Below are 22,348 nucleotides of genomic sequence, written 5' to 3' on the forward strand. Positions count from 1 at the left end.
CTTTCCAAGTCAAGACCACAGTCTGTGCAGAGCCACTCATTTATTATTAGGAAAGCCAAATTACTTGGGAATTTGCCTTCAGCAGCCCCCAACAACTCTGGATTGACATTATGAAGCAGAAAGCAGATTTATACATGAAATCACCTGCCAAACATGAGCGCCGAGCAGAAGATTCTGTGGCCAAGCTGTGAGGCAGTTGGTGGAACAGCTTCCTTGAACTAAGAGGCAACCAGTTCCCGACCTCTGGCCAGAGACAGAATCATCTCAAAAGCAAAGCATCGTGCAAATTCCAAATTCATTTGAAAGACAAACAACTTAAGGAGACCAAAAGATGAGCAAGCCCCAACCACAAAGTAAACAAAGACAGGAGAACAAACAGCACTGCAACAGTATGTCCTAAGCTTGGTGCTCTGCCATTCTGAACTCTTACTGAACTCAGCTGGTCCCACAGCCATGGGCTTGCCTATTGCCAGGGACTGGGGCAATTACTAGAGCCAGAGCAAGTGTAATGACTCTAGGTGGCCAGTATAGGGCCATCAGAGAAAACCCATGGGAAACACTTAAGAACTTTTTTCATCTTATTTAAAACTTGATGGGGCGCCTGGGTGGCTCAGTTGGTCAAGCGGCCAACTTCGACTCAGGTCATGATCTCGCAGTTCGTGAGTTCAAGCTCAGCATCGGGCTCTGTGCTGATAGCACAGAGCCTGGACATTGCTTCCGATTCTGGTGTCTCCTCTCTCTGCATCTCCCCTGCTCATACTCTGTCTCTCTGTCTCTCAAAAATAAATAAACGTTAAAAAAAATCTTTAAAAAAGTAAAAAATAAAAAAATAAAATTTGATAGAAGTGAGGGATTCACAAAAGCTGTGCAATCATAGGCAAAATATGCATTCGTCTGACAGACTGCCTGAACTACTAAGGAGAAATCAGCAGTCGGCACAACCTTCAGTAATCCAGGCACAGAAAAGACAGAAGCATAGGAAACCATATAAATACGTAAAAAGTTAACACTTCTCCCATTATATAACACCTTCACTAAATCTAATTCATACTGAAACGGATTCTTCAAACTGTCACCTATTAAGAACAGACCATATCAGCACATTTGGGCCAGTACACACCAGGGAGGGATAAAAGGTAACTGAAAAATACCTAAAGAGAAAGTAGATGGAATAAGGAAAACACTGAGCCATGAATAACTCACCTCAGGAAAGTAAAGACTATAAACAGGGTGTGTTATCTTTGATTTGGTTTCCAGTAGAGCTCTCTCTTTTCGCTGTATACTTTGTTGTAATTCTTGCCACTCCTAGGTAAAGTAAAAATCAAACATTTTGAAATCAAATATGTTTCAATCATTTTAAAGTTTTCCATCTTCTTCCAGCTATTATTCCTGACAATGCTAACTACTACTGAGTTCAGTCCCACAGACCTGCTCATTTCCCTGCTCTAAACTTACAATACATCATTTCATAAATCAAATCTAAGCCCTTTAGCATGAACTACATGGGTCATGATGTGATCTGGGCCAATCTCTCCAGTCTCCTATCAATGCCTTCCTCTTTGCACTTTCTATTCTGGTCATTTCGAACTATCTTGACTTCTCTGAATTCACCAAGCTATTTCACTCCTCCTAAACCCTGTTTGGATTTTGTTTTCTCCCTCTTTCTTTAGCCTGGCAAATTCCTACTATTATTCCTTCAGGAACTGCTAAAGCCTAAACCATGAGCTCCCAAATACTAGCAACTTCCCTCAACTTTAGTTGATCACTCCCTCCTCTGTGTTATCACTGTACCTGGCAAAAATGTGCATAATCTCTTTTGTACTTCAATGTTTACTTACAAGTCTGCCTTCCTCACTAGCTTGTCATTCAAGGGCAGAAACTGTTTTACATTTGGCTTTCATTTCTGTCATCTAACACAGTGCTTGCAATGTGGCAGATAATGAATAATTGTTTGTATAATTATTTGACAACTGAAAGAAAGTATTTTTGGTATCTTAAGAAACTAGTCTGTCAACTCTACTAACCCTAATACGGTACTCAGAACAGAATATGTCAACTCTTTCTCAGGCATGACCGGGGAAATAATTTTTTTGATAGGCTTTAACTTCCTGGCAATCAATTTAATTCCAAAGTACAAAAACAGTCAAGGGCCAACAACTGCTAAAAAGTCATCCTTATTTTTCCCACCACTCCCAAGGGCAGGTACATTACAGGCATACCTCACTTAACTGAACTTTGCACATGTGTGCTTTACAAATACTGTGATTTTTACAAACTGAAGGTTTGTGGCAACCCTGTGTCAAGCAAGTCTATTGTCGCCACTTCTCCAATAGCATTTGCTTATTTAGTGTCTCTGTCACATTCTGGTAATTCTTGCAATGTTTTAAACTTTTTTCTGATTATATTTGTTATGGTGATCTGTGATCACTGATCTTTGATATTACTACAGTAATTGTTTTCGGGCACCACGAACCATGCCCACATAAGATGGTAAACTTAATCAATGTTGTGTGTATTCTAACAGCTCCACCAATGAGCTGTTCCTCCATCTCTTCCCCTCTCCTTAGCCTATTCCCAGAGACACAACAATACTGAAATTAGGCCAATTAATAACCCTATAGTGACTTCTATGCGGTCATGTGAAAGGAAGAGCCACATGTCTCTCACTCTAAATCAAAAGCTAGAAATGATTAAGCTTAGTGAAGAAAGAAGCTGAAAGCCGAGATCTGCTGAAAGCTAGGACTCTTGTGCCAAATAGCCAAGGTGTGAATGCACAGGAAAAATTCTTGAAGGAAATTAAAAGTGCTACTCCAGTGAAAACACAAATGACAAGAAAATGAAACAGCCTTATTGCTGATATGGAGAAAGTTTTAGCAGTCTGGACAGAAGATCAAACCTGCCACAATATTTCTTTAAGCCAAACCTTAATCCAGAGCAAGGACTTGCCTCTTCAATTCTATAAAGGCTGAGAGAAGTGAGGAAGGTGCAGAAGTAAAATTCAAAGCTAGGAGAGTTTGCTTCACGAGGTTTAAGGAAAGAAGACATCTCCCTAACATCAAAGTAATAGGGGAAGCAGCAAGTGCTTGTAGAGAAGCTGCAGCAAGCTATCCACAAGATCTAGCTGGGATAATTAATGAAGATGGCTACACTAAATAGCGGATTTTTCACACTAATGAAACAGCCTTACACTGGAAGAAGATGCCATCTAAGACTTTCAGACCTAGAGAGAAGTCCATGCCTGGCTTAAAAAGACAGGTTGACTCTTCCGTTAGGAGCTCATGCAACTGGTGACATTCAGTTGAAGCCAATACTCATTTACCATTCTGAAAATCCTAGGGCCCTTAAGAATTATGCTAAATCTACCCTGCCTGTGCTCTCTAAATGGAACAACAAGCCTGAATGATAGCACATGGTTTGCTGAATATTTTAAGCACACTGCTGAGATCAACTACTCAAAAAAAAAAAAAAAATCCTTTCAAAATATTACTGCTCAATGACAATGCAACTGGTCACCCAAGAGCTCTGATGGAGACATACAGTAAAATTAATGTTGTTTTCATGCCTGCTAACACAACATCCATTCTGTAGCCCATGGATCAAGGAGTAATTTTCACTTTCAAGTCTTATTATTTTAGAAATACATTTTTTAAGGCGATAGCTGCCACAGATAGTGAGTGATGCCTCTGGTGGATCTGGGCAAAGTACATTGAAAATCTTCTGATTCACCCTTTTACAAGCCAGTAAGTACATTTATGATTCATAGGAAGAGTCAAAATGTTAACATTCACAGGAGTTTGAAAGAAGCTGATTCCAATCCTGATGGATAACTTTGAGGGGTTCAAGACTTCAGTGAAGGAAGTACTACAGATGGGATGGAGATAGCAAGATAATTAGAAGTGGAGCCCAAAAATGGAACTGAATTGCTGCACTCTCATGAGAGAACTTGAGCAGATGAGGAGTTCCTTCTTAGGGAGGAGCAAAGAAAGTAGTATCCAGAGATGGAATCTACTCCCAGAGAAGATGCTGTGAAGATTGTTGAAATAACAACAAAGAACTTAAAAGATGATATGAACTTAGTTAACAAAGCAGCAACAGGGTTTGAGAGGTTTGACACCAATTTTGAAAGAAGTTCTATTGTGGGTAAAATGCTATAAACAGCAATGCATGTTTATAGAGAAATGAGAAATCATTTGTGAAAGAATAGTCAGTCAATGCAGCAAACTTTACTGTTGTCTTATTTAAAAATCTGCCCCAGCTACTGCAACCTTCAGCAACCACCACTCTGAATAGTCAGTAGCTGTCAACACCTAATCAAGAGCTTCCACCAGCAAAAAGATGACACCTTGCTGAAGGCTGACATGATGGTTAGGATTTTTAAGCAATAAAGAATGTTTTCATTAAGGCATGTATATTGTTTGAGAGAATACTATTGCATATTCTATAAACTACACTACAATATAGTGTTAAACATGACTTTCATATCCACTAGGAAACAGAAAAATCCACTTGATTCGCTATATTATGATGTTAGTTTTATTGTGGTGGTCTGGAAATAAGCCTGTAGTATCTCCAAGGTATGCCTGCAATTCCTCATACTTTTATCCTTTACCTTTTCCTCTTATTCCTCTCTATTTGAGCCTCACAGACTATTTGGAAAATCTTTTTCTCTCCTAAACTACAAGGGTAACTTTCAGGTCAATGGCCCAGTCAGAAAGAAGAGAACACAAACATAAAGGAATGGCTGATTAGTTTATGGTTCATTTGCAGTAAGCCTCTAAGGACCCATTATTTGTCCAACAAACTCTCTTTTCTATAGCCCATCCATAAATCAGGTGCAAACCAATGCCATACCATGAGATTTGTTTCTATTTTCTACCCTTGCAATCTTAATTAAGTTCCTTAGAGACCCCTCTTTTCCTTAAGGTCTTCTTGAAACAAGGTGGAATTTTGTAAATGTTAATTTTTCCCTTAACCAACCTCTAGACATTAGAGTTCACAGTAATGTTTCCTTACTCTAAAAATTACCTGAAACTCTGGAAAGACTCGGTTCTAAGTAACTGCTTAGACCATAACCCACCTTTCCTAATACATTTGCAGACTCAACTCTAACAATGAAAACACTGTAAGACACCAAAATGACTTTGCTTCAGATACATATCCTATACTACCTAGCAACTTAAGATTTCAGAAAATTAAGAAGTCTGAGGTGCCTGGGTAGCTTAGTCAGTTAAGTGGTGGACTCTTAACTCAGGTCATAATCTCATGGCTCATGGGATGGAGCACCACGTTGAGCTCTATGCTGACAGTGCAGAACCTGCTTCAGATTCTCTCTCTGCCCCTCCCCTGCTCACATGTGCTCTCTCTAAATAAACAGACTAATTAACTAATTAAAAAAAAGAAAATTAAGCAGCACAATCCCTTTTAGAAACTATTATTCTTTGTAATTCTGACCCCCATCCCACAAAAATATTCTTACAAAATAAGATTATAAAGTATACTGATATTATTTAAGACAATCAAACAAAACAAGCAAGTTAAAAAACAACAAAACCCAAAACTATCAGAGGTATATAACTCCAAATTATTTAAACCTATAAGTCTTACTGCTTCGTCATCTTTGTTTTGTTTTTCATCTTGCTCTCTATCAGAGTCTCTATCACTACCATCATCTTTTTCACTTTGGGATTCTCTATTCGTTTCTTCTTCTTCAGAATCACTGCCTTTGTCAGACACTTCTTCTTCATCTTCCTTTACTGCAGCTTCCTAAAAGGAAAAAGCAACCACAAAAGTTTTGAATACCTCAGTAAATACATCATTCTGAGTCCCTGAATGAACTTATTGTCATTATAATTAAATTGGCTTGAGATTATAATTTCACTATTCATACAGAATTTTAGAGAATTATAAACTCACTTAAAAATATGTGGTAGTCAGACTAAAGACTTTAACAGTTGGTTTATTTGTCTGTTATTTTATTTTCATGTTTGTAAAATAAAAAATACTTTATTTGCAAAGTATACTACCACAACGGCAAAGATGGCTCATCTTTCAAAACACCAATCGTACAATATATTTTATTTAGGATGAGGAAATGGGAAGTTTACAGAAAAGTACTGCTTTGAGAGTTTAATATTATCTTCTATAGCTGTTAGAGTATAATGTAGTAAGGAAAGCCAATATCCCAGACAAGATACTTACTAATCCATTTCAAGAAGAAAGAGAACAGCAAATTAAATGCAAAAAAAAGTCAAAGTAAATAATACAGACTAGAAATCAATTAAAGAGAAGGCAGATACACAAAAGAAAAACCTAAATAAAGCCAAAAGTTGGTTCTTTGAGGGACACCTGGGTGGCTCAGTAAGTTCGGTGTCTGACTTCGGCTCAGGTCTTGATCTCAGAGTTCATGAGTTAGAGCTCAGCATCAAGTTCTCTGCTATCAGTACAGAGCCTGCTTAGGATCCTGTCTCCCCCTCTCTGCCCCTTCCCCACCTGTGCATGCACGCTCTCTCTCTCTCAAGAATAAAATAAACATTTTTAAAAAATTGGTTCTTTGAAAAGATTAATAAAATTGAAGACTTCCATTAGGCAAGACTAATCAAAGCAAAAAAAGAATACAAATTACCAATATTAGGAATAAAAGAAACATAACTAAGGATCCAAAGGACATTACATATAAAGGATATTATGAATAACTTTGTCAATATTTGGTAACTTACAAGAAATGGACAAGTTCCTTGAAAAACATAATACACTAAAATTGACATAAGGAAAAAACAATTTGCTAAAGAAAAGGATTCTATAACTATAAACCCTTTTTAAAACCCCAAGCCCAGATGGCTTTTCTAGATACTTCTTCCAAACAACAAATCCAATCTTACACAAACTCTTCCAGGAAAAAAAATAGAATACTTCTTAACTTGTTTAATGAGGCCAGCATAAACCTGACACAAAACCCGGCAAGGATATTACAAGAAAGGAGAAAGGCAAACCATTATTCTCTCATAAAAATAAATGCAGAAATCCTAAATAAAACATTATCAAGTCCAAATAAATATGAAAAAGGATACTATGTTATGACCAAATGAGTTTGTTCCAGGAATGCAAGGATAGCTTAAAATTTTTAAAGGCATCAACATAACTCACTACATTACAAGAAGGAGAAAAATCACAGTCACCTCAACAAACAGAGAAACGACACTTAATAATTATTAATTCAGTATTGCTCATGATAAAAATTCTCAGCCAAGTGGGAACAGAAGGGAACACTTCCTTAACCTGATAAAGAATATCTATAAAAACACTACAGCTAACATGATACTTAATAGTTTGTTTCCCTTCTCCTGGAGATAAGATGATAAGGATGACCACTGTCCCCATCCTTAATCAGCATCACACTGAAAGTTCTAGCTAGAACAGTTAAGACAAAAAGGAAGAAAAGGCGTAAAGATTAAAAAGAAAAAAGTAGAACTATCATTACTCCCAGATGCCATGATTGTGTACATAGAAAATATTCTAAAAAGTACCTACAAAAGGTTAGAATTACAGGCATACCTTGGAGATACTGCAGGTTCGGTTCCAGACAGTAAAGCAATTATCGCAATGAAGTCAAATGACTTTTTTTGTTCCCCATTACATATAAAAGTTATGTTTACACTATACTGTAGTATGTTAAGTGTGCAAACAGCATTATGTCTTAAAAAATGTGCATGCCTTAATTAAAAAATAGTTTACTGCTAAAAAATGCTTTCATATGAGCTGTCAGAGAGTTGTAATCGCTGATCACAGATCATCATAGTGAATATAATAATAATACAGTTTAAAATAGTGAGGGAATTACCAAAATATGACAGAAACACAAAGTGAGCAAATGCTGCTGGAAAAATGGTGCTGATAGATTTGCTCAACACAGGGTTGCCACAAACCTTCAATTTGTAAAAAATGCAGTATCTGCTAAGTGCAATAAACCAAAGTGCAATAAAACAAGGTATGCCCATATTGTGAAGGTATGTTCCTTAATACAAGGTCAATATTTAGAAGGCAACTGTATCTCTATTCACCAGCAATAAACACCAAAGAATGGATTTTTTTAAATGTTATATGCAACAATACCAGAAAGTATCAAATGCATAAGGGTAAGTAAATCTGATGAAAGATGTGCCATACCTCTGCCACTGGAAATTATAAAACACTGCTGAGAAAAAATTAAGGAAGATCCAAATTAATAAAGATAAACCATGATTATGAATAAAGAGACTCAATACTGTTGATGTGAATTCTTCCTACACTGAAGTACAGATTCAATGCAATCCTCATCTAAACTTCAGCAGCTTTTTTTTTGGTGGTAACTGTCAAGCTTATTTTAAAAATGTTGAGGGAAATACAAAGAATCTAAAATAGGCAAGACAATCGTAAAGAAGAATTTGAGGACTTACACTGACATTTCAAAACTTAATATAATTAAGACCATGTGGCTTGGCACAGGAACAGACAAATAATCAATGGAATGGACTAGCGAGTCCATAAACAGATCTGCACATAAATAGTTAGGATCACTTGTTTTATGAAAAACCATCACTGCAATTCTAAGAAAAGGACGACCTGGTCAAAAAGTGATGCTAGAATAAGTGGTACATAATCCCTATCTCACACTATTCACCATAATTAATTCAAGATGCATCAAAAGCTAAATATAGTAAGTATAATAATGTTTCTAGGAGAAAACAGAAAAATATCTCCATGTTCTTGTGACAGGCAGAAGTGTCTTCAACAGGAAATAAAAACACTAACCATAAAACTGATAAAACAGACTTCCTTAAAATTAAGTACCATCAAAAGCTACCATTAAGAGAGTAAAAAAGGACTCACATCCAGAATATAGAAAGGGAACTCTACAAATCCATAAGACAACCCAACAGAAAAAGAGGATATCCAAATGGCCAGTAAATATATGAAAAGATGCTCATTATCATTAGTTATCAGGTAAATATTAAGAACCACACAGAGATACGGTTACAAATCTACCATAGTGGTTAAAATGAAAAAGAATGGTAGAACTATATATTAATGAGGATGTAGAACCACTGGACTTGTGTTTTCCTAGTATGAACATAGAATAGTACAACTTTGGAAAATAGGCTCTTTTCAACAAGCTCAACATACACCTATTTATGACCCAGCAATTCCACTGCTGGATTCTACATGCCCAAGAAAAATGAACATCCACAAAATGACATGTGCATGAATACATACAGCACTTTTACTCCTATCAGGCAAAAACTAGACACAACCAAAATGTCCATCAACCAGAGAACAGATAGATAAATTGTATATTTATAAAATGGAGTGTCACATACACACAAAGAATGGACAGCTGCTACCCACAATACAGATGAATGTCATGGACATAATGCTGAATGAAAGCAAACATTTCCAGTTATATGAAGCTTAAGAACAAGCAAAACTGGGGCACCTGCATGGTTCAGTTGGTTAAGTGCCTGACTTCAGCTCAAGTCATAATCTCACAGTTTGTGTGTTCAAGCCCCATGTCAGATTCTCTGCTGTCAGCTTCGGATCATCTGTCCCCCCCCCACCTTTCTGGCCCTCCCCAACTTGTGCTCGCATTCACATGCATACACATGCACTCCCCCTCTCTCAAGAATAAAATAAAAAAAAACAAAAGTAAAAAAGAATAGGCAAAACTCATCTATGGTAACAAGAGCCAGAACAGGAAGGGATGGAGGTAGATGGAGGGGTCACTGAGAAGGGACACAAGTGAGCTTTCTAGGGTGCTAAAGTTTTACATCTTAATCTGGGTATCACGGGTGCATACATATGCAAAATTTCATGACCTATACACATAGGATTTGAACATTTCAGTATATGTTACATGAAAATAAAGATAATGATAATAACAGTATGAACTTACACTCCCAACAACTCCATTTGCCTGCTTTTGTTTCTGTTGCTTTGACTGTGGTAAGGGCACAGCTGTAGGTTTTTTTTTTAAAGGTTTCTTTTTTTTTGATTTAGCAGCTTTCTTAGGTCCTTTACTCTTCTGTTGCCATCCTCCTTTTGTCCTATTCTTGTTGGTATCACCCTGCTGTAAATCACAGCACACATACACACTCAGAAGTTACAGCAATAGTTTCATTTGGGAGTCATAGTCATTTTTAGATGAAAATGGCTAAACTAAATCTTTTCATGAACTGAATTACTCTCCCACAGCAATATAAATCAATCAGAACTAAACCAAGGAAAGACAGGTAAGAAACACCAAGCGTTTACCCCGTCTTCTGCTGGCTGTTCCTCGGCAGCACAGATGGACTGCTCCTTTTCAAACACTTCCTAGAGACGGAGAGAGGAAGAATATGAAGTCTATCAACTTATATTTATCTTTCAGGTAAACAAAGCAATCTCTCAAAATAGATGACCAATAGGTTTTTTACCTGGTGACAATTGGTGGGTAGGGGGAGAACAGATTTTTAGCAATCAGTACAAATTTAGCAATTTGCTAAATGACACTTTGGAAGTTACCTTCTGAAATATCTCACATCTGTCTGAAATACATTTTGGTTTTTTTTGTTTGTTTGTTTGTTTTGTGTTAAATACATTTTGAAAAGTACAATCTACTTAAATTTACAAATGCAATGCCTTAAGAAATGTAAACTCATTATAAAGTCTAAAATATTCCATAGTTTAAAATAACTAAAGATGGGTGCCTGGCTGGCTGGGTCAGTAGAGAGTATAACTCTTGATCTCAAGGTCGTGAGTTCAAGTGCCACACTGGGGATAGAGTCTACTTTAAAACAAACAAACAAACAAACAAACAAACACTGTTTAAAAACTTTAAATAATTAAATTAAATGACTAAGGAGTGGATCACCAAGAAAATCTATATAACCTAAAGACATATCCACTATATAATCCACTTAGGATCAGTACAAAACCCATACATTTAGGATTTAAATTCCAACAAGATTTCAGTGAGAATCTATACTAGAAGATAATAGGTGATATTCGTTGTACTTATAAACTCTCTGGAATTACTACGGCCAACAAATAAAAACAATGATAACTTGGGCTCTAAACTATTAGCCTAATTCAGGGGTCCATCCACAAACCATGGCCCATTTCCTTGTTTTTAAATAAAGTTTTATTACAACTCAACCATGTCCATGTGTGATTCAGTAGTTACTACAGAAACTATGTGGCCTATAAAACCTCAAACATTTACTAACTAGACCTTTATAGAAAAAGTGTGCCAGTCCCTTGTCTAATTATATCATCTCTGTTTCATCATATATATATATATTTTTTTCATTTCTTAGCTGGATTCTAACACTTAAATTACTCTCAGGTACTGTCATACAAGAACTGGAAGATAAGTACTTCACTCTTTCCCTTCTTCCAGGGCAAGTATGCTTTTTCTTCTACCAATTATCCCAGAAGTGTCAACGGCCCAAGGCCAACTTTTGCTCATTTTTCAGGCTGGGAATTCCAAAATATGTGGGTGGTTTAAATTTGGATTCTAACCCAATCCTAGCCACTGGCTTAGAGTTTCCTCTTCTCCCAGAGGGCACCTCTCATCCAGAGTCCATGACACAAATGCTTCTTTACCACTTGCTACCATAAAATCAACATCTTCAATTTGATATATCCTACTACAAAATATGCTTTTCCTACCAAAGGTTTTTGGGCTTTGTTTTTTAAATTTTTCTTAATGTTTACTTTTGAGAGAGAAAGAGACAGTGCAAACGGGGCAGAAACAGAAAGAGAGGGAGTCACAGAATCCGAAGCAGTCTCCAGACTCTGAGCCGTAAGAGCCCAACGCAGGGCTTGAACCCATGAACCATGAGATCATGACCTGAGCCGAAGTTGGACGCTTCACTGACTGAGCCACCCAGGCTCCCAAAGAGAGGTTTTACACATGGTATTTAAATGCAGAGCAGGTTTCCTACAGATGTTCACAGAACCCAGAACAGAAGAGGCTAAGATCTACCATTAGTTGAATAAGTGGAGTTGAAATAGTATAATTAAAAACGAGTTCTAACTTGGGAGGTAATGCAAATTTGTAAGAGAAACTGAGAAAAACAAGATACAGGAAACATATACATTATGACTGGATTTAATGAAAGGGAATGAGAAAAGTACCAGTGTGTATCTACACATACACTGTAAAGGCCCAAGGAGTAAATACAAGCATGAAGAAGACGTGAAAAGATACACATAACACTAAATTCTAGTCTGGGGCTGACAAGGGCTTTCCTGAGGGAAGTGGGTGAGAGAAGGAATCCATGATAGTAAAAACATCATTTAATCCCACAGGCATTCATGCATTAGGATATCTAAAGTAATGAGCTTCAAAATCAATAATCTCAGAGTGGCAGGACTTTAGGTGATTTTAATTTCTTCTACTTTTCTGTATCATCTGAACTTTTTTCCCAGACAGCATGAATTTTTTAAATAGAAAAAAAATTTTCACTGTTATTTAACATTTTTTAAATAAAAAAAAATTGAAAGAATAAATTCTCTAAAGAACTGACTAAGGAATAGGTAATGAAATTCTCAACAATAATCAGTAAGTAATCTTTGTATGATACTTTAAAGTTTAAATACTATACACACATTACCTTGTTATTATGTTTTACAGGGAATTAACAAATCATCACATGAAGAATTAATCCATTTTCCAAGGGTTTTCTGAATGTAAAAACTAATGTGAAAAACTGAAAATTTATTTAAAATGTCAAAACAGTTAACAGGATTTGCAAAATTAGGTTTTATGACTTTAATAGTTTGACTGAAAATATATCACTTGAAATGAGAAAATAAATACAAGAACTTTAACATACAACTTTTCCCCCCTTTTTTCCCACTGAAGTATAGTTGACACACAATGTTACATTAGCTTCAGGCATACTACATAGTGAATCACCAACTCTATACATTATGCTATGTCACCATACAACACTATAACGATGCTTTAACTATATTCCCTATGCTGTACCTTGAGTCCCATGATTTATTCCGAAACTAAGGAAGTCTATACCTCCTATTCCCCTTCACCACTTAACACAGAACCCTTTCTTTTAACATATAACTCTTAAAGCATAAAAATAAGAAGAGATTATGGGGCGTCTGGGTGGCTTAGTCGGTTAAGCGTCTGACTTTCGCTTAGGTCATGATCTCGCGGTTCGTGGGTTCAAGCCCCGCGTCGGGCTCTGTGCTGACTGCCAGCTCGGAGCCTGGAGCCTGTTTCAGTCTGTGACTCTCTCTCTCTGACCCTCCCCTGCTCATGCTCTCTCTCTATCCTAGAAATAAATAAAAAAAATATTAAAAAAAAAAAAAATAAGAAGAGATTACTTACTGCCATTGTTTGCCTTGTCAATTTAACCAACACGGTAACTAGGGATCCTACTGTGATGTTGTTGCTATCTTCATCATCCAATACTAGAAGATGAAAGTAAAAAATAAAATTCAATTTGGTACTTCAATATCTCATAGACACATTTTAAACTTACAATATGACTGTCTACTCTGTATAAAATGCTCCACTAGATGCCTTCAACAATGTAATCATTTAATCTTTAAAAGAGCCCTATGAAGGGGCAGCTGGGTGGCTCAATCAGTTGAGTGTCAGGCTCTTGATTTCAGCTCTGGTCATGGTCCCAGGATTATGGGATCAAGTCCTATGTCAGTCTTGACTGTGGAGCCTGCTTAAGACTGTCTCTCTCTCTCTCTCTCTCTCTTCCTCTGCCTCTCTCCCCTGCTCACACTCGCTCGCTGTAAAATAAAATTTTAAAAATTAAAGTTAAAATTAAAAAATAAAATAGCCCTATGAAGCATTATTATTATTTCCATTTTAAAGAAGAAACTGAGGGGGCACCTGGGTGGCTCAGTCAGTTGAGCATCCTACTCTTGATTTCAGCTCAGGTCATGATCCCAGGGTCATGGGATCAAGCCCTGAGAAGGGCTCTGTGCTGGAGCATGGACCCTGCTTATCTCTCTCTCTCTCTCTCTCTCTCTCTCTCTCTCCTTCTCTCTGCCCCTCACTCCAACTCGCACTCTCTCTCTAAAATAAAAAAAAAAAGAATTTAAAAAAATAAAGAAGAAACTGAGATTCAAAAGTAACATAAAATTAAAATGCCTGAGGTCACATAATGGCTATACTGGCGCTGCCAAATTTCAAACCGAGGTCTTTTAAAACAAAGTATAATCTGAGGATTCCTATACCACACCTTTCTTTCAAAGGGTTCTGTCACTCTGTTAAACTGTGCAAACCTTGTATTCACAAGATTTTAACTATATGATCAATGCCAGCCTGCCTGTCAGAAATAAAACAATTAGAAGCAGTATTCCAAGTCACATTAAATTCATTTTTTAAGGCAGGAACTTCCAAGATTTGTTTATATTAAAAAACACCTTTAAAGTTTTCATGTTTTTGCAATTGTTTAATTTTTTAAAACCACATTTGCTGGAAAAAAAACCCTACACTTGCCACCCATATTGCCAAAAGCTAATAAAATAAGCTTAATATTAAATAACATTAAAACAAATGTTAAAATTAATAAATAAAACTACTATACTTATCAAACAGATCTTATTCAAATGTGTATATTATTCATTTTTTCCTGCAAGTCTTATCCCTAAGACTTTTCTTCACTATGTATTTCTGACTAGAGATTTTTTTCTAAGCATGTTATGTTTATTTTACACAGATTTAGATTAGCATACTCTGTTGTGGCTTACACTAACACACTACCAGTTGGAAGAGAATGGCCTCCAACAAACTATAACAGTTATCTCCTCCATTGCTGGCTGTGAGGTGCAACAGCTGGGAATCAAGAAGGATACAATACGCTTTCTTCAAGCTGGAAGTCTCCATTATCATTCCAACATCACAGTTGGGCTGCACATTCTCACCACTGCACAGTTGTAAGTGCATGAACACTGCACAGGAAATAACAGCTGTAACAGTATGTACCTGCCATCTGATGCTTTAAGGTGGAGAAAAAGCCTACAGGAGATTCTATATAGCCTCTAGGCAATGTGGGTAAGAGATCCACCGTCTCCAGCACTAGATCATGCAGATGTCCCTTTCCTGCTTCTAAAATTCTTCTCCTCTCCCTCCATTAACTATATTACTCTTAATACACATTTGTATAGCCCTGTGCAAATATAGTAAATTGTCTATACAAGAGGCTATGGAATGAAATACAATCTGAAGTTTCCCAATGAGAATAAATATTTTTACCTTACTTCTAATAAGAAAATCTGACATTCATTTTTCTAAGCAGCATGTACTTTTTGTAACTCTTGATTATATCAGAGTATCTCTTAAGTACCAAATTAGATTTTACTTGAATACTTTCTTTTTTCTTTTTTTACTTGAATAGTTTGATTTAAATTGGTCCTAAATGAAACTTTTACTGTTTTTAAGTGTTTGAAAACTCAGACCCACAAGGAAATCCAAACTCCTCACCAAAACAGTCCTACATGTACCCTAGACTCCAGCCGATTTGAAACCAGACTGTAGTTTCATACTACTTTCTCAAACACCCCGGTCTTTGACAGTCATTTATCTCTTTTCAATTCCATTAGAATACAAACTCACTAAGGTAGAGGCGGTCTTACTCATCACTGCCTCCCCAACACCCAGAAAAATGAGTGGCACTTGTTGAATAATGACACAATGTCTATGTCATTCATTTCACACTTGCCTTATGATTCCTTGTTTTTAATCCTATATTTATATCCTATTTCCTCAACTAGACTATAAGCCCCTTACAGACAGAAACCACTCCTAACAAATCCTTGTATTCTTGGTCCCACAAAAATGTTCTTACAACAGTAACTGAGTAAATGTCAAAACTCAGAATAATGTCACAATGAAGGGATGAAGCAGATAATCTCTTAATTCTGTCACCATTGTAAAATACTATTATTTAATTATTATAATGGACACTCACTGGCCACTGTGTAGGTAGAAAAATAATCTCTAGATTTTCATCCTAACAGACACAAACATAGAGACAGGTTGAGAAAAACACGTGAAATGTGGCGCAGAACACAGTAATTTCCAAGGCTGTTTAACATAATTGGGCTTCTTAAAATGAATTTTAGAACTAAGCAGCTATTTCTTTCACACTAACAATATATGTATTTCAAAGGTCTTTCATTGCATCTGAAAATCTCTTTCTTTCTTTAAAAAGATATTCCTAAAACTTGAACTACAGAACAGAGTCCTCAAGCTTAATCCCATTTTGAGGATCATAAAAATATGATTCTATGGGATTATATCAGTGTTCTCAAAAACTATTAAGCATACGTCATATTCCATTACAGCAAATGTGACACATAAACCATAGTTATGGAAAGTCTAATTACACATTATGATATCAAATGTTTTCAGAACCTTAACCCAAATAAACAGGAACCAATCTATCAAAAGGGAAACAATGTTCAACAGTGAAACCTCACACTTACCCTGTGATTTTATGTCCATAGTCACATATGGGAAACTCCCAAGGACAGCCATAACCTCTTCATATTTTTCATCTTCAAGGAAGTGCAGTAGACTATGACGATCTGATTCTTTTAAACTCACCAAATCCTGGATAGTCTTAATTTTGTACTGAATTTTAAAAGAGAGAAGGGAAAAGAAAATAAATCCCAAAGTCATAGAATTTTTCACAAAAGGAAAATTAGCATGTTTACTAAAACCAAATCCAACAACTTTTAAAAAAATGTTAAGATTACACAGGGTCCTCAACTTACAATGGTTCTACTTAAAACTTTTCAACTTTACAATACTGCCAAAGCAATATGCACTCAGCAGAAACCATACTCTTGAGTTTTGATCTTTTCCAGGACTAGTGATATTTACTACAGTATCATCAGGATGCTGGGCAGCAGCAGTGAGCAGTAGCTCCCAGTCAGCACGTGATCACAAGAGTAAATAATCCATACACTTACAACCATTCTGTACCCATACAACTTTCAGTACCGTATTCCATAAATTACATGAGACAGATATTCAACATTTTACTATAAAACAGGCTTTGTGTTAGAGGATTTTGCCCAACTGTAGGTTAATGTAAGTGTTCTGAGCATATTTAAGGTAGGCTAGGCTAAGCTATGGTATTTGGTAGGTTAGGTGTATTCAATGCATTTTTGACTTAGGATATTTTCAACTTACAATCGATGGCTTTATGAGGATGTAACCCCACTGAAAGCTGAGGAAGATCTGTATACACATTTCAAAGCAAAAAATACAACTTTATAGCATTTCATGGCCTTTTATCCAAGGAAATTGAAATTAAGAATTTTTTTATTATAAAGTTAAAACAGAGTAATTTTTTAATTTTAGGAAAAATAAAGTTAGGAGAAAAAAACAGTAACATTCATAGACTCTTGACCCAAGCAAGAATGACTGTCATCTTCTATGCTCAGTTTGCTGATCCATATTTTCAATTTTAATGATAAAAAACCTTTAAGAGTATGAATTTATCTCCAAGTACAGTGCATCCTTATGGTTTGACTATGCAATTTTCTCATTTTTGTTTTTCTCTAAATATACCTTATGGCACTAATAACCATCTAGGCTAAAGGAATACTTAGGAGAGTGCTAATTTCCAGGCATTTGGTACTAGTTAATTTTTACTTTCACAGACAGGGATTAGACCATGAGGTGTGTGCAATGCCCACTTTTCTATTACAAAATTTTCTATTAAAAATGTGAACAAATTTATAAGTGTAATACAATTACCTGAAAGGAGAACTCAAATGCAAATTTCTAATATACATTTATTAGTTCTACCTTAATATTCTATCAAATCCAATGTCTATCTTCTGCCTATTTTGTCTAGTGTATATAATGTTTAAAATCTCCTATCAGAATTATAATTTTTTTCCTGTATTTCCAAGTTTTTTCATTTATACATATTTTTGCTACATCTTAAGATTCACTATTGATCTTTACTACAGATTGCATTTTCTAAATAAGAAGCCTCTTTATTTCATCTACTTATTTTTTGAAAGCTTAATTTTTTTGTTCCTATTCAACCAATAAACCATCACCCAACCTCTAAGCCAGGCATTAAATGACTGGAAAGCATACACTGCACTTCTACTTTGTATATTTATTTCTGATAACATAAGGAATAAAGTGCTAACTGCTAAAATGTACTGAACCCCAAAGTACATTACAAAACTTACAATAGGTAAAAGATTGTAAAACATCCACCTAATCAAGAAATTGCTAACAGAACCACTTCAGGGATAGTTTTAGAGTGTTTAGGACATTCTAAATCTAAGAAATTCATAGTAAAAACTTCTAGAACACTTTTTGTGTTACTTTTAAGTAACATGACACACTGCTTAAAACTGATTTTAAAGTGGCAGAGAATTACCTTTTTATGATTTGAAACCCTTCTAAGATTGTCCTCTTCAATGTGAGGCAGCTGCAGAAGGGGAGACTTAAACTGCTGAAGGCCCTGCACAGCCATCTGGGAAAGCTTCATGCAGTTTTCTAGGGATGCCAAAGTTGGAGCACGAAACTCCCTTTCTTAGAAAGAACAGGAGGAAAAGAAAAAACAAGGCTGGAGTTTTTATACGTTCAGGAGTATACAAGTCATCACAATAACAAGATTCATGTGACTATCCTCAACACCTCGTATTTTAAGATCATAGTGTTGACTTTCCTTTAAAAATTTTAAGGTACCAAAAATACACAAATCTGTTCAAATGCAACAATCATTATCCAGCCAGAAGCACTGGTTTAACAGAAAAATTCTTTCTATCACCTCCAAAAACAGCAAATTACCAGTATCAAATATAGACACCATGCCAAGAACTGACATCAGCCATTCAGCCATAACAACAAACCACATTGTCTCCTTTCTTAAGGGTCTCCCTTTCCATTACTGACCACAAACTCCCTCATTCTTTTTCTTCTCCCTCACTCTTCTTTCCCTTCATGTGAAAAATACTACGTGTCAGATAAATCATTGTTACGTCACTTAAAGAATTATTTCAAACTCACTGTTAAAATACAGAATAACCTAACTCTAAAAATATTCAAAGGAAAGAAGAGGTATATTAAATATGTGCAAACAATAAGTGACAACAAACAATAAAACCATAAATTAAATTCAAAAACATGAGTTGTGATAAAGACTTTACATAATGGAAAACATAGGAAAGAATTAAGAAAAACCACAAACAAAAGTGGGAAAGCTGACTCAACCTATGGGCAGAATTACTGTAGGTACTCAAAATCTTAAAATTATGAAGTATAATCTACATATACTTGCAAGATAAAGTACAACATAATTAATTACATTTCCACCTCACCTTCACGGCTCCGGGCCATTATTATTAGTTGGCAGATTACATTAACCATTTCTTGAAGTAGAGAAGGGCATTTTTTCAGCATAAATTGCTGATCTGCAAAACAAAAGAAAACCTGAAATGAATCATTCTACTTTTACAGTTATCACATCTTTATCATCTATAGTCCAAGACTAATACTAAGTCTAAGTTATCTCACAAATATTTCACATGACCTAAGAATTTTGCAAGTTAAACACAAAAGTTTCTCCTTAGCAACACTGCCAAAAATCAGTCAGCAAGTTCTAGCTCAGATTTGATGTTTCAAAGGCAAATTTTTAATATTATGGTGTTGTGCTTTGTAAGTTAACTCCCTTTTTTGGAGGGAACAGTCTTAAGCTTAATTTTAATCTTACTATATTCAAGAAGCTTAAAAATTTTCTCCTTGTACACCTAAGTTTCTATAACGATGAGTAAGTCCAAAGACTAAGATTGAGAATGAATGTCAATTCCATGCAGAAAGAGGAGGGGGAGGATGAACAGGAGGAAGAAAAGGAACGAGACAGACTCATTTTTACTGCACCTAATAATAGTTAACTATTAAGATCATCCAATGGGGTTGGTACTCAACCTAAAAAAAAAATCTGTTCCCGATTTCTTAGATAATTGGCAAAAAGGGAGATAGTTTTGTATCCGTACAGAACATCAGGAACATGAGAACTGCCAGTTAACTTGCAACTCTAATAACAATGCCTAAATAGGGATCTTTCATTCCATCTTAAGTATCCTATCTTATCACCAATCACTGATCATCAACTGGACTTGTTTGCAGAGGCATTTGATTATATTATTAGCTTAAAAAGGACAGAGGACTAGCTTCATTCAGAAAGAACATTTATTCCCTAAGGATAATAACTTTCTTTTTAAACTTCAAATAAAACAATACAAGAAAAAAAATGACAAATTCATGATATTCCTGGAAACACCACTGTCCCAATCCACTGCTTCTCTTTTATCTATCTACCTACTACTTACTTATCCATCTATCTTTGTTTGTTCATTTCCTTTTTTTTTATTTTATTTTTTTAACGTTTATTTATTTTTGAGACAGAGAGAGACAGAGTATGAGCAGGGGAGGATCAGAGAGAGAGGGAGACACAGAATCCAAAGCAGGCTCTACACTCTGAGCTGTCAGCACAGAGCTTGACCCAGGGCTCGAACTCACAAACTGCAAGATCATGCATGACCTGGGCCAAAGTTGGATGCTTAACCAACTGAGCCACTCAGGTGCCCCACTGCTTCTCTTTTAAATAGAGAAGTGACTTCAAATACTTAGGAAGCTTTAAACAAAGATTAAACACTTTATCAGCAACCACAGCTAGAAGTGGTGGTGGTAGTTGTGGAGCTGACTGAGATAGTTATTGTGAAATCCATTTTTAATTCCCCCCAAAAGCTTACAAAGTCTTTTTTAAAAAGTCATTAGGAATTATTGTATAATCTGAAAATAACTAAACATTTTTCAGAGTATTGTCTCACCTTGAAATACCAAATTTTAACATTTGCCAAAACATCCGACTTACTTAGACCTTCAAAATATTTGTGAAGTAATTATGTAGCATAAAGATTTCTTTTTAAAAGGTCCTTGAGCAATTATTTGATTGAGCAAAAAAGAATAGCAACAAAAACATTGCACCATGAGGTCTAATTAAATCCACTGCTTTTGTACCATCAAAACCCTGCAGATATTAGAATCATAAATACCTTCTTCAAGGGTTTCAGGAATTTTCATTCTAGCAAGATGAGACAGTAAAAGAACTCTGGCTTTCAGGCTATATGGGCAGGTAAGTGGAGGCTCATTCTTCTTTAAATTAATGCTGCCAATTTCTCTGATTAGCTACAGTAAATAAAATAATTGTTAAAAAATATATAAATACTTAAAAGCATTAACTTTAATACCTAAATGCTTATATCAAGGAATTTAGGAGACAGGTCTAACCTGAGGTATTAGAATATTATCTGTTGGTCTGCTTGTGGCATCTTTATTATACTGAGGATCAAATTCAGAAGCTCCAGCCAAAACCATGATAAGACCTAAGAAAACAAAAGAAAAATAAAGGTATAAATTCGCTCATCTATTAATTTCCTCTCCTAGGAAACTTTATTATTGTAAAGTGAGGCAGTTTTCCAATTGTGCACAAAGCCAAAAATCATCTGAACTTCACTACTAGGTATTCATTCCTCCAATAAAAAGGAAACATTTCACTTTTTTAAATGTGTATAGTTTTACCTATCACAAGTGAATAGAAACATACATCAAATTAAGGGCCCCAGAACTGAACACATTAAAATTACTTCAAATAGCATCTGTTTCTAGACTTAAGCATGTGTTCCACAGAAACTCTTTTTTTTTTAACTATCTTATTGACTGTTCTTTTTATTTTATTATTTTTTAATTGAAGTATAATTAACACATGGTGTTATAGTAGTTTCAGGTGTACAACATAATGATTCAACAATTCTATACATTACCCAGTGCTCACCATGATAAGTGTAGTCACCATCTGTCACCAAACAATGCAATTATAATCTTAATGACTATATTCCCTATGCTGTACTTTTCATTTCCATGACTTATTTATTTTATAATCAGAAGTTTGTACTTCTTAATGCTCTTTATCTATCTCACCTATCTCCCTTCTCCTCTGGCAACCACCAGTTTGTTCTTTGCATTTAAGAATCTATTTGTTTTTTTGTCTTTTTCTGCTTGTTGATTTGTTTCTTAAATTCCATATGCGTGAAATCATATGGTATTTGTCTTTCTTTTTTTTTTCTTTTTTTCTTTTTTTTATTTTTTCTTTTTTTATTATTTTTTTAATTTAAGTATTCTTTTATTACAGGTGATCTCTAACATCTATTTTCTTTTTTTTTAATTTTTATTAATTTTTTTTTTTTACAAAGTTTATTGTCAAATTAGTTTCTACATAACACTCAGTGCTCATCCCCACAAGTGTCCTCCTCC

The 22,348-nt window shown here is 35.4% G+C and overlaps 1 protein-coding gene across 1 annotated transcript in view; it reads right to left on the bottom strand.

Annotated features, from left to right (window-relative positions):
* SEC63 (SEC63 homolog, protein translocation regulator) overlaps positions 1-22,348 on the bottom strand; it is a 79,469-nt gene that overhangs the window by 16,905 nt on the left and 40,216 nt on the right. Inside the window, exons 9-18 of the mRNA XM_039237394.1 lie at positions 21,326-21,420; positions 21,091-21,223; positions 19,354-19,446; positions 18,411-18,565; positions 16,486-16,633; positions 13,367-13,449; positions 10,285-10,344; positions 9,926-10,099; positions 5,605-5,763; positions 1,204-1,305 (exon numbers count right to left, since the gene is read on the bottom strand). Coding sequence (XP_039093325.1) covers positions 1,204-1,305; positions 5,605-5,763; positions 9,926-10,099; positions 10,285-10,344; positions 13,367-13,449; positions 16,486-16,633; positions 18,411-18,565; positions 19,354-19,446; positions 21,091-21,223; positions 21,326-21,420 — 1,202 coding nt within the window. The remainder of the gene's footprint in view (positions 1-1,203; positions 1,306-5,604; positions 5,764-9,925; positions 10,100-10,284; positions 10,345-13,366; positions 13,450-16,485; positions 16,634-18,410; positions 18,566-19,353; positions 19,447-21,090; positions 21,224-21,325; positions 21,421-22,348) is intronic.

The sequence above is a fragment of the Hyaena hyaena genome, unplaced genomic scaffold (genome assembly GCF_003009895.1).
Source record: "Hyaena hyaena isolate Hyena2069 unplaced genomic scaffold, ASM300989v1 scaffold_123, whole genome shotgun sequence".
NCBI classification, from domain to species: Eukaryota; Metazoa; Chordata; class Mammalia; order Carnivora; family Hyaenidae; genus Hyaena; species Hyaena hyaena.